This window comes from Anolis carolinensis, chromosome 3 (assembly GCF_035594765.1).
Source record: "Anolis carolinensis isolate JA03-04 chromosome 3, rAnoCar3.1.pri, whole genome shotgun sequence".
In the NCBI taxonomy this organism is placed as follows: Eukaryota; Metazoa; Chordata; class Lepidosauria; order Squamata; family Dactyloidae; genus Anolis; species Anolis carolinensis.
The window spans coordinates 278656085-278669511 of NC_085843.1; the positions used below are offsets into that span (position 1 = coordinate 278656085).

A 13427-nucleotide genomic window follows, 5' to 3' on the forward strand; every position below is an offset into this window, starting at 1 on the left:
GGAAATGGCCATGTTTCTTCTAAAAGTGGGTTATTACACAAAGAGTCAAGTTTGAGTATCTCTTTTTCAAAATGTTTGGGATCGTGCACGTTTAAGCTTTCAGGTTTTTTGGATTTTGGACTTTTTCAGATTTTGGAATACAGTACTTTTATTTGCACATATGTACGGAACATAATGAAATATCTTGGATACGCTACCCAAGTCTAAAGGCCAAATTTGTTTATTATTGTTGTTGTTGTTGTTCTTTTAAAAATAATAACAATAACAACCCATTTTTATCTTTTGATTGAGATGCAAAGTGGCTTAAAACATTTAAAAAGTGCAATTTAAAATTCAAAATATACAAATATTAAAATGGAATGAAACAAACCGGTCATTAAAATCCCTAGTGACACTTAAAACTGATGAAATAATCCAATACCCTACAGCAACCCCCTGGCCTTCATTTATGAAATGTCTTATTTAAAAGCATGCCTGAATAGAAGGTTTTAGCATGCCACCAAGAAGGCCTTGCTCTCTCCCGTTCCTGGCAACCAAATTTGCGAGGGTGATGGCACCAAGAGAAGGGCCTCTACTGATGATGTCAGAGCCCAGGCAGGTTTGGACAGAAGACACAACTTGCCAATTAGCCTGGCTTATGCTCCCTACAGACAGTCTACACAAAGCCTAGAGGTAAATTTCTATAATATTTTTCACAAATTTTTCACAAGCAGAGGTATCACTTTCTAAGCCTCCCAATTGGGGAATTTCAAATACTGGAGCATTTTGGAGTTTGGCATTCCAGATAAGGGATATTCAACCTGTCTGAAAAGGGAGTGACTGCATCTTTCTAATCAGCATAATGTTACGGAAACTCAGTCACAGGGTTCAGACTAGCTGCCACAGGAATTTCTAGGGCTGCAGCATATCTTCCATTCTGGTGAGTTGCTCTGATGATCTATTGGTTATGTGAGTAGGTCTCATGCACAAGTAGTGATCTGCATTCAGAGCAAATTCGTCACCTCCAAGTTGGCTTCTAAACAGAAGCCACTGCAGCAGAGAGCCATTCTCTGCTGACATTGAATTCTTCCATCCAGCCAAGAAGGGGATGGGCTGGAGTCTAGCCTTAGCTGTAAGGCAACACACACAACTAAACCAATGTAATCAACAGACAATTACCTATTGTGAAGACAAGACAACAACCATCAAAACCAACCCTATCTGAAATCAAAACTGTTTCCAAATTCATATAACTCTCGACAGCTAACAGAGATCACCACCATATTAAACACATAAGCACCCAGTGGGTGATAGGGAGTAATCCAGGCATTTGTGCATATGACAAGAGAGGTCAAACCCTTCAAAGAGGATGCTACCTGTATGTAAAAAGTGCTACCAATATATATCACTACTAGCGGTTGCCAGCCAATGGCAACAACTAGTTTAAAACTCATATGTCTTTTGGGAGATTCTACAAATATTTAGTCATACACACATGCACAGAAGGTCCTGAGAGGGTCTTGGGCACTGACTGGGAAATTGTGATTTTAAATTATGAATTGTGGAATCAAGATAGGAACTTTCCCAAGCTCTTTTCTTGAGTAATGTGCTTTCTCCAGAATGTCATTTTCACTGCTGCATCCACAAAATGCAGCTCCTGAAGGAGGAGAAATCACATGTATTTAAACCTAAGCTATCTGTTCCTCCCATTCTAATTGCTGTGTTCTACACTGGGAGGAGTAGGGAAGGTGATAGCCACAGCCAAGCTATACTGTGTCTTGCAGCTGAGACTGTGGAAGTTGCAGCATGTCAACACCATCAACAAAGGGACACTTTGCAATATCTTAATTAATACACACACACACAACTAGTAGTATAGTTGTGGCTCCAGCCTGGCTCTAAGCCCCATCATCAACCTAACTTTTAAAAACATTGCCTCAGTTTCCATCTCACTAGTTTCCTCGCCAGAGGTCTAAATGCACCTAATAACAAATCAAACTTACTAACAACAAGAAAACACATTATCATAAAGCACAGAGCTGCAAAACTACCAGTGATAATCTTAAATGAAGGATGCCTAAAAGGAACAATAGAAAAAGTGCAACAAGTCATCCCTTACTGGAGAAAAAGTGGTTAAAAGGCAGGCTAAATCTGAGAGGCAAAGGCCACATTGAGAGGTACTATTACCAAGAAGGCCCCACCCCTTGTATGAACCACATGGTTTTAAGATAAAGAACCCGGAAGCACAAAGGAAAGCACATGTGCTAGGAGGCCAACCCGAAAAGCCAAACCCATCATGTTCCATGTGTTCATTTGCCTCACCTTCAGATACGTAGAAATGGATCATGGCTTAGTTGCTCTCGTGCCAACAATAATGCAGGAGTCCAGGCAGTCACAGGTCCACCAGCTTCCACCCGGCCCAACTCCAACTCTGTTCCCACTGACAACTATTTGCACTGCTGTGCTCAGACACATCCTGGACTCTAGTACTCTAGTGAACTCTGACCCTTATTGCCACATCATCCTCTGAAGCCAGTAGTTACACAACCACACACACATACAGAGGTGGGCCCCATTCTCCCTTCTTGCCAAATATACTGCCAAAATCTTGCAAGGCAAGGGGGAGGGGATAACAACTATGCCCTTCTCTCTGTTTCTAGTCCAGTTGGGAACAAAACCACTGCTCCTTTTGCAGGTCATGAGGGCTGGATGACCAGGTTAACAAGTCCACATATGCAAGGAATCCAGCACTGGGAAAATAAATTAGTTTTTCACTCATGCTGGAACTTAACAAATGTACTGTGCTTTAAGGCATGTTAAATCACCAAATGGACTTATGCCACAAGAAGGAGGCCAAGAGAAGGAGTACCTCTCCAATCCCATCTTGGCTTTAAGTCACTATACCTATCAGGAATTAATTTGTGCCAGAGCCAAGCCTTGAAACCTATCACTATAAACGGCAAAAGTTACTTTTTTTGGCTGTAACTTCTGGAATTCCTCAGCAAGCATAGCCAGCAACAATGCTTGCTAGAGGACACTGAGAATTAAGAATCTTCCAGCTCCCCACAAAGTTTTCCCCAACTATGGCTCCACAATATATAAAGCAATCAAAGGGCTAAGAATGTGTGCAAGATGCCATACCTTCACCACTAACTAAACAAAATCAACATGCTCACATTTAGGATTAATTTAGGAGCACGGTTTCTGTCACAGATTAAGTAGCTTCTTGGCAGGCTAATATAGGACACGGCCTTATGCCACAAGCTGATCTCTGATAGATCTAACATGCTGCCATATATTCTGATTAGTATTAGCTCTCCACTATCTCTGGCTGAAGTTTTTCACACAGCTGTCAGATGAAATCTTTTAAAATGGGAGATGCCAGATCCTCATAACATGGACAGCATGTATTGCACTAAGGTCCTTAAACATAACACTCCCTTTTTAGAATACCCAATTCATCTTAATAATATCAACAGAATGCATGAATTTCAAAAGTGTTGATCCTTGTCCTAGGGCCATCTAGCAAGCACTCTCACTGGCACTCAAAGACTTACTTCTGAGTATACTACATTGCATCCCACCAAACAGCAAACCTGGGACTGAACAACGTATGCTCCTCCTCTTAAATGTTAAAATGTCTGAGTCACAGTCATAAAAACAAAACTGAACGAAATATATCAGCATTTTTACATGGCAGCACCCAAATTCCCAAGTTCCTGGAAAACCACAACATATGGAATTTTTTCCCAGACTCACACAGAAAACACAGGAAAAATAAAGGCAGAGACTGGGCCCAGTAACAGCAGAGAAACATGGCATGAGAGGCATAAACCAATCAGAAAAAAGAAGAGCTTCTCAACAATGAAACTTTATACAATCCCACCCAGCAAGAATCAACCCCTAGTTTCTTACCGTTTTACGCTCTCGCTTTGGCGGGATTGGTGGTTGCTGATTCATCATGACCTGGGCAGCTGGGAACTGTGGCACACTCTGGGCAGGGTAATACGCACCAGCTGTGAAATAAGAGGCAAAGTTAAGATACTTTCCCAGAATCCAAAAGAAAGAAGATGCCTGTGGCATGTCTAGGAACTCTCACAAGCTGGAACGATGAGCCTGGGAAAAGAGCCATTAAAGAGCACAGACAAATACGTTATCCAGTGTCCCTTTGGCTAGCATCAGGCAAACGATGTCCGAGACCCCTTATGCTCCACAAACACACGGCACATGAACACACATACACACTCCCAGCTGGTGCAGCAAGAACTCTGAAACACGAAGGAGGCCCAAGGGTTGACACATTTGCCTCTAGCGCTAGCCGAGTATGTATGTTGAAAACCTGACCAACGAGTTCACACAAGCAGCACCTCAACATTCCTTCTTGCTGAGAGCAAGCGTACCTGAGCCACCCCACTTCCTCACCAAGGACAATCCCCTGTTTTGAGGCTGTGACACCCTGTCCAGCTCAGATCAAAGTATGCCAGAGAGCCTTAGTTGTGGCTAGCTAAATCTGCAGCCACCCTTGCTTGGAGGGAAGGCAGAGCCTATACTCTGGAATGACATCTGCCAGAATCTCATGTGCCACCTTCTCAGTTCTTCCTTCAAATTCCTTTTGAGACCAGCTACATGAACTGAAGAGAGTTTAACTCTCTGTGAGTACAAGAATAACAAGTGCTTTCAATAAAGGAGCAGGTATCCCCTCTCACAGCAATCCTCCAAATCTCCTGATCATTCTCCCTCACAACATGGATGGCTCCCAACTTTTTAATCCTGTTATGAGATAGTCAGGTAAAATGATTTCACATCTAAAGTCCTGCTGGACAAGACATGCAAGTGTAGGGCATGTTGAGAGGCATATAAAAAGTGAACCGTGCCAATAATCATGACTTCTAGAACTGTGTCTCATCATTTTCTCACTACTGGCCATGCTAGCAATGGTGGATGATGACTGGGGGCCACGACTGGAGATGCACAAACTGGCCACTGATGCTCTACAGCTAACAACTAAAGGAATGTTTGGTTAGGTTTATAGCCACCAGAACTCTGTGGTACCTAATCTTTTGAGTAACTGATTCAGGCCTGAAAGGATATGTCTAACTTCCAATAAACAACAATATCATCCCACATCCTGGCAACCACACACCAATGACTTATCCTAGCCCTAAACAAACTTGTCATCAGTTTTCACAATCAACAGCCTGCTACACTAAGGCTGTATCGGGACAAAAACAACTTGGAAAATCCCCCAAAATCCCTATACCAGCACAGGTAGTAACTGTGGAGGGGTGTGTGGTAATTGTAGTCCCAGAAAGTAACATTCCCAAGCGCCAAGGAGGGCATGAGGAGAAAAGTATTTCCCTAGTAGTGCCTCAACCAACTTGATAGTCCGTGACACAGTGCATGAAAACGTAAAAGTCAGATGGCTATTGTAGCCCTCAACCACAGATAAAATAATGTTCATCATAATTTTAGCTAATTTTAAGCCAACTAAATCAGTACTACCACCATAATCTATAGCAGCAAATTTCATATGCCAACTATGCATCTTTTGTCTGCCCAAAATCTAATGATAAGCAGATTGCACAGAAGATGTGGGATGTGAACTGTCGCCATACAACTACAATGTAGTATAAAGCATTAAGGGGAATTTAAAATGATTCCCAAAATTTATCTTGCACATAACTAACCAGCAAGGGTGTGCAAAACAATGTAAAATCAACCTTAAGTTGATCACTTGAAGAGAAGTGAGAAGGAAGACAGATTTAAGACCAATATATGTTAACAGCACAATGTTTGAAAGTGGGTGGGCACAGTGGCTCGAGGTGGTTTTGGACCACAATGCCCATATTTGCTCACTACTAGCGACACTGGCTAAAAATGGTGGAGGCTGCAGGCCCAAACATTAGGAAGGCATTCGTTTGGAGAAATTTACAGTATCTGTTCCCCAGCTTTCTGCTGCACTGGCAGGTGCTAACAACCTGATTTACAACAAACAAAATGCTTCATTTGCTACTGTGCTACAACAGAAACCAGCTATAAAGCAATTTAGCTCCAAGTCGGGTGGTTTTCTAAAGAGAACAGAAATAACCGAGCTGCCACAGCTCTGTCTCCTGTAGACATGGCTGCCTGCTGGGCTGAGCTGAACCAGATACTGTCAGCTAACTGCCAGACATTGAAACCTGGGAAGAGAAGATATGGCAAAGAAAAAAAAGTGAAGGTCTAAGGAACACAGCATGCTTTTAGGTTGTCCATGTCGAGGCAGAACAGACCAGATCAGCTGCTGGATCCATGGAAGCCCAAAGTAAGCCACACGGGGATCCTGAAGCAAGGAAAGAGAACGAATGCCTCTCCAAATTTCATTGTACTGCATTTCCCATTAGGCCTAGCCAACACAGCTGATGGTGACGGATGAATAAAGATGCATATCCCTTCTATAAAGAAAGCCAGGGATGTGAGCCAGAATAAACAATAGCCTGTGCAGTCGAGACAGGCCATTGCCAGCCCCGCTGTGGGCCTCTCTCCCAAGTTAGGATGCTTGCCGCCCCTTAATGCCACCAGCTCTACAGATGGTTCTAAGCTCTCGCAATCCTACATTGCCCACCTTTAGACCTTGGAAAAGGAAAAAGGAACGAAAGAGAAGCTACTGCACAGACTGGTCTAACCCGTTTTGAGCACATGGCGGCAGCACACTGACTGTGCTTAGTCATCTGGCCTAATAAACTTTATGGGTGGGGAGGGCAGTGCAGCACCTTCACAGGCCGACAGCCTCCCAAGGCGGTGGCAACAGCAGCAGCAGCAGCGGCCGAAACAGGCAAGCCAGCCATGACGCAGGCTGCCTTCTTCGTGGGCTGTAGTCATCACGGAAAAGTGACGTTGCCGCAGCTTGCGTCCTCGGGGACCTTTGGGAGCCGGGCCATGCGGAAGAAGCAAGGGCCGTCAGACTTACTTTCTCCTCTCAACACAGCCCTGGGTCAAGGGAGAAACTGAAAACAGCTGAACTGCTGCCTGACAGGCACCATTTTGAAGTCCTGAACTTGCTGGCCTCCCCAACTCTCTCTTTCCATCTTTGAGCCTCCCTCCCTCCCCTTCCCCAGCTCTACAAAGTCTGGCAAAGATTACAAAACCCACCCAGCGCATCACCCACTGGCAGCTAAGCCCTTTCTTGAAGGGGCTGAATGCACCTACCTTTCTGAAAAGAAGGTGTGGGCAGATGTGCCTTATTTTTTTGTTTTGCCCCCTCCGCAACAGCAAAGAAACTATGACATGCAGGACCGGGATGGGATGGAGGCCTGAGCTCACATTTCTGAGTCTGCAGGAGCCGTCTGGGACAGGTCCAGGCTAAATATAGCCTCGGCCCTCAGTGAGCATGTCAGCACCATGGGGAGGGGGCAAGGAGAGGAGGACCAAAACCTCCGGCTGTTCAGGCACCAAAAACCTCTGGAGAAACATTAAATCTGGGGCAACTGTGAAGCAAGCATGAAGTCCGAGAGTGATAAATATAGATTGGGGTTCATTTTGGAACATGCAAAACGCCTATTCTAGTCTGCACCTATAGTAGCATAGTGTCTAAATAGAAGGAAGCAATAGTCTCGTTCTATTCTGCTTTGGAAAGACCTCACCTGGAATATTGTGTCCGATTCTGGGCACCACAATTAAGAAAGGGTATGGACCAGCAGGAATGTGTCCAGAGAAGAATGACCCAAATGGTCAAAGGTCTGAAAGTCAAGCCCTATGAGGAGCAACTTAAGGAGCTAGGTATGTTTAGCTTGGAGAAAAGAAGAATGTGAGGGAACATGATAGCCATGTTTAAATATTTGAAACAATGTTTTCTACTAATTTGGAGATGAAGAAATTGAGCAATGGAGTCAAATTACAGGAAAAGAAATTACAGATAATCATTAGGAAGCACTTTCTGATGACAAGAGCTGTTTGACAGTGAAATATGCTTCTTGGGAGTGTGGTGAAGTCTCATTCTCTGGAGGTTTTTAAGCAGAGGCAGGCTGGCTGGCAGGCCATCTGTAAGGAGTGCTTTGCTAGTGTTTTCCTGTATGGCAGGGAGCTGGATTAGATCGCCTATGTGTCTCTTCCAGTTCTATGATTCTCTGTGGTTTTTCAGATTCAGTCATTGACCTACCCACAAATATGTAACGGGCATTGAAACATCTACTAAAAGCTACCTAAAGGGCAAACAGGGCAGGGGCTGCCAGTAAACTGTTGGCCTCTGTGCTGCTGCAGTATCCCAAAAGCAGGCCAGGGCTAAAGTCTACACAACAAATTGCAAGGTAGTTAAATATTAAACTGTCCCTACCATAGACTGGAAGAGAAAAAAAGGGCCCCCAGGAATGTGGACAGTTTTTGCTCTTAAGTGTACCACACTTAAGGTACATCTACACTGCCTTATAATGCAGTTTGAAACTGTATTATATCCTCAGTGTAGACTCATATAATGCAGTTCAATGCAATTAAACTGCACTACATGGGTCTACACTGATCATATAATGCAGTTTTCTTTAAGGAAGTCTATCTGGGAGTCCCTTCCTTGGGTAGAAATGTTGAAAATAATACTGAGATTGAATGCCAGCTATGAGAACACTGAACACAGTCTCCACTTGTTTCATTGCAATTTTATGCAGGAAGATGCTTGTGATAGACTATTTCCCATGCTTCCTGCCAGGCCACACCTGTGGTAGTCTTCCATTCAATCTGTTTGTAACTTGGGACCAATTCCAACAGTATCTCAAGAGCCGTTGTCTTCAACAGCTCCCCAGGATACTACATTTTTTGAACATTAGAAGTTGAAAAAATGAAGGCTGTGAACCTTCCAGGAATCTGTATACGTTATACCACAAAAAGCCATCTGTCCAGAATGAAAACTATGAACTACAGTAAACAAAAGACACAGAGTGAAACTTCACTTGCCTAGTTTTCAACAGACTTCACAACCTCTGGGGATGCCTGCCATAGATGTGGGCGAAACATCAGGAAAGAATGCTTCTGGAACATGGCCATACATCCCGGAAAATTCACATCAACTCAGTGATTCTGGCCATGAAAGCCATTGACAACACATTGATACAGATTTGAGTCTGGGAGGCTGCCTAATGCAGTGTTCTCCAGGTTGGTATTCACTAGACACCTCGGACTACAAATCCCATAAGCCCAAACTGAGACATTTAACTATCAGGCATTACAGAATATGCAATCCAATATAGGGCATGCAAAGTGCAATCAAATCCATTTTATTTATATATTCGAATGCAGTCTCTGCGCCATCACTACTCACACTGGGCTTCTCCTTCTCTTCAAATCTATACTTTACCTATTATTTCTCCAACTATCTATGCTGCTCTACCAATGAAATATAATACAAACCCTGTAATCGCATGGGTTATGTTCCTGAACTTACTGCAGAAACAAGACACCACGGATAGCAAATCCTATTAAAAGAAACTACTTCCACTGGAGGACCTAGAAAATTTCTGGAGGTATTCTCTATGATAACCTCTACCAAAAGTACACCATAGAATCATCTAGAGAACCTAAAAAAATCCTAGAGAAAATGTATTTTGTCAGACACAGTGGTTAAACCACAGCTACTGGTCCTGCAGGTATGAAGGTCACATTGTTTCTCCTAGAAATTTCTAGGTGACAGAGGAGCAAAATGCTGTTTACCCAACAGCCTTAGTTAGCAATCAATGGTAAGGAATGCTAGGAACTACAGTTCTAGAAGGCTCCACTTTCACCACAAAGGCCCAAAAGCGACTTCCAGGAAAGCAGTTCTTCGCTTCACCTTACTACTTGTCTCTTGTAATTTAAGGATCTAGGTGTAAGTGCAAATGACTGATCAGAAAGCAAGGAAAACATCAAAGGCCTACATGCAGAAAATTATGCTACAGAAAATGACCAAGCTGTAATCCTCTCCTTGATATTATTGTTTCCATGGCGCAGAGATCTTCTCATACAGAGGAACGTTCAGCCATAAGAGGTCCCACCTGCCCCTTGAAGCGGTGCGGCCCAGGCCCAGCTCTCTGTCAGCTCAAGGAGAGCTAAGCCTCAACTTACATTGTTCCCCCATATTCTCAGATTCTGTATCCAGATTCAATCATCCGTGGCTTGAAAATATTAAAAACATTCCCCAAAGCAAACCTTTTATATAAGAGAAAACATTTTACTACAGCATTGTATATAAGACTTGAGCATTCATGAATTTTAGTATCCACTGGGGAGTCCTGGAACCAAACCCCAGCGGGAAGTAAGGGCCCACTTGTACATCATCCTATTGCCATTCTACCACCCTACGCAGATTCCCACATATTTATGAATGCCACTGCAAAGAGCAAGCGGAGGGTTGTACTCTGGAATAAGCCTTCAACAGTAAAGCCCCATGCACATAGTATCTAACCTGTTAGGAAAATATCTCTCCCAAATTTCAGAATTGGAAGTGGTGCCTTTTAGTACAGAAATCAAAAGATGGCAGTCCTGCCTTTGCTACAAGATCTCTAGGAAAAGTCCCTACCAGAATCACTGGATCTTTTTCCCACGCTGGTACCGTAGAGATATGTAGGACTACAACTCTTCACATTCCTCAAGCCTTGATCATGGATGCTGGGTGTGATGGCTGCTGAAGTCCAATACATTTAATTGGTATCTGGTTAAGAAATGCTGGTCTACTTAAGGTGTGCTGACTTACAGCATGAAAGGAGCTTAACTCAGGAAGGGATCACTTAGAAACACACACAGAGCATTATTCCATGAACTCTAGCAACTCACTTCTTCTAGATGGGGAAATACGAGAGTAAAGGGTTGAACGGTTTTTCTTCAGAATTCTGCATGTGTTATCTCAAATCTTTACAATGCTTAGTGTTTGTATTTGCAACCCACCACTTGCAAGCAGACACTAATAAGACAGCAGCTTGCTATAGCTCAGTCAGTGAATTCGTCAGATGAGATTTGAACAGGACAACTTGCAGTCTCATTATGCAAGCTTTGTTAAACTGCAATGCACCGCCTTTCTGAACTCTACACAAGTAACATTTTCTTCTGTATATACACTTACACAGATCTCATTCGTCTTCCTAAATGATTGTTCCTGAGTACTTCCATTCTCACCCTGCTCTGAAAATTGGATGTGAAACAAAACAATCTACCCAATCTTTTCTGAAAGACATATTGATCAACAACACCTCGCATGACTAACTAGTTGGAGTCCTCAAAGAGACAGAATTGGAGGAAGCTAAGAAAATAATGATCTGAGATTACAAAAGAAAAATTAACCTGGGGCCTGAAAACATTTTACCCAGGGTGATTGTGCTGATTTTCAACTAAGCATTCCAAACACAAGATGAGATTAGTGCATTAAAAAGAGTTTTGATAGGATGAGGCACTGGAATCTCTTTTCAGGCTCATCACCATCATGTTTCACTTTTCCCATTCCTTTTTAAGGTTGTAGTCAAACTAATATTTTCTCCTGCTACAATATTATGTTGCCTTTGCTCTAGATTTTCTTGAAATTCACTTACTTGGCCATTATTTTTCATTAGTGCAAATCTTAATTATTCAATTCAAGGCAGAGGCAAGTTACTTTATTATTTAGTTAAGCAAAGCTACTGCCCAAGAATAAATTGAAAGTGACTGAGTCTCAAATGCCATTTACAGAGTGTCCCAGAAACATATACAGACTTGAAAAGTGATTATTAAAAGGATATGTAAATACATTTACATTAATCCCTCCACATTCTTTGGGGTTAGAGGAACAGGACCCCCATGAAAGTGGCAAACCACAAATAATGAAATTGCTCATATATGAAATAACATCTCTTGGATTTTAGGTCTTCTAGCATGGCTCTACAGCCAATTTCTGTTGGAATCTGACCAAAGAATTGAAATGGACAACCCAGCGATTCCTAGAGAGTTGTTCTTTCTAGAAATCTCTAGGTCCTCCAGCATGACTGGAGGAAGATGAGCACAGACTGACATAGGAGGATTGAGATATTCCTAGAGGTAACATTTTTTATCAAATCTGGAAAAATCAGAGCTGCAAAGTGAAGGGATGGTGATACTATAAATTACAATTTTATCTGAAGTGTTCAAACTATCATCCCAGCACAGAGCTATGTACTGCTCACACTGTCGAAAAACAAAGTTGGACATCTCACCTAGAGTTTCCCCTTGTCATTTGGCAAAACTCAAATATCTTTATTCCTGTTAAAGTTTTATACTTTTTTGAGAAAATAATTTTCCCCAAAATTATAAGCTGTTGAGGGTGCATGCATTTTGGAGGTATTTCGGGTGTATACATTTTGGAAGTCTGTTAATAGATGAAACTGTAGACTGAGATTAAAGAACAGAGCAAACTAAAACAGCATCAATGTTCAGCAGAGCAGAGAATAAGCCTAAGATTTCCGTATATAGCACCAAAATCCCTCAGAGCTGTTCTCAGCCACACATCGCGCATGCATATACACATGCACACATACGTCTCCTTACCGTAGGTACCAAATTCTGTAGGGCTGGCTCCAGGATAAAAGCTGGGGGCACCTGGCTGGACAGGATACTGCTGTGTTGGTACAACATACGTGGAGCGTCCCTAGGTCAGAAAGTAAAGGAAGAAAAACACAGCAGATGAGTGTCTCTACATTAAGGTCAGATTATGAGGAAGGAGAGTAACTGTGGCATGGAGAACTGTAATGTCTACTGGATCAAGCATAGCACAGTAAGTAAGAAAGCAAAGATGGAGAGGTCATAAAGGCCACCAGGGTCAACAATTTGGTAACAAGAGGTCCTTCAAGGAAGGTCTTGTAATCCACCCAAGACTCATCAAACTGGACATCTCCAATCTGCTGCTGTTGTTGCTCAAAAAACTAAAGCCAAACCTCCCCTACAGTGCAGAGAATATAAAAAGAGCCACTTCTCCCAATCTTGGATTGCGCATCCACCTGGACTGGACCATTTAATTCACTGACCACAACCTCATCTCTCCTTCAAATAGCGCAAGGCTTTCTCTGCCCTTCCAGCCCAATTCTCTCCTCATAACAACACTGTTAAGGTTGGTCAAGCTGAGAGAAAGCAATTAGCCCAGGGTTACCCAGTGAGTTTCATGAGTGAGAGCAAGTGAAGATATGAATGGGGGTTGTTTCAGGCCTAGTCCAGTGCTTTAGCCTCAACATATACAATTTATCCATGACAAACAACACTGTGGGCAGGCTGATGAAAGGATGGCACAGAAGCTCCCAATATCACTTTATTTTCAGAGGTTGCTTGCTTCTTGCCAGTTCCTTTAGCAGTTTAAAACCTGCCACAGGATCACAGGTAATACCAACCTATCATCTGACAATTTAGATCACTGAACCCTACCAAGCCTAGTCTGCGTAAATCTAGGATGGGAACTGTGTGGGCCTCCAGATGCTGTCAATCCCAAATCCCAGGGCAACAACATCAGGAGGGAAACA

The 13427-nt window shown here is 42.8% G+C and overlaps 1 protein-coding gene across 13 annotated transcripts in view; it reads right to left on the reverse strand.

Moving 5' to 3' along the window:
- Positions 1 to 13427, reverse strand: part of eif4g1 (eukaryotic translation initiation factor 4 gamma 1) — an 89175-nt gene that overhangs the window by 35975 nt on the left and 39773 nt on the right. For 12 of the 13 annotated variants that reach the window (XM_008116226.3, XM_008116228.3, XM_016995679.2 and 9 more), the window contains 2 exons: positions 12466 to 12565; positions 3895 to 3995 (listed from right to left, as the gene is read on the reverse strand). In XM_008116226.3, coding sequence (XP_008114433.1) covers positions 3895 to 3995; positions 12466 to 12565 — 201 coding nt within the window. Of the gene's footprint in view, positions 1 to 2301; positions 2449 to 3894; positions 3996 to 12465; positions 12566 to 13427 lie in introns of those variants that run through there. The other variant, XM_062976838.1, reaches the window with a different exon arrangement.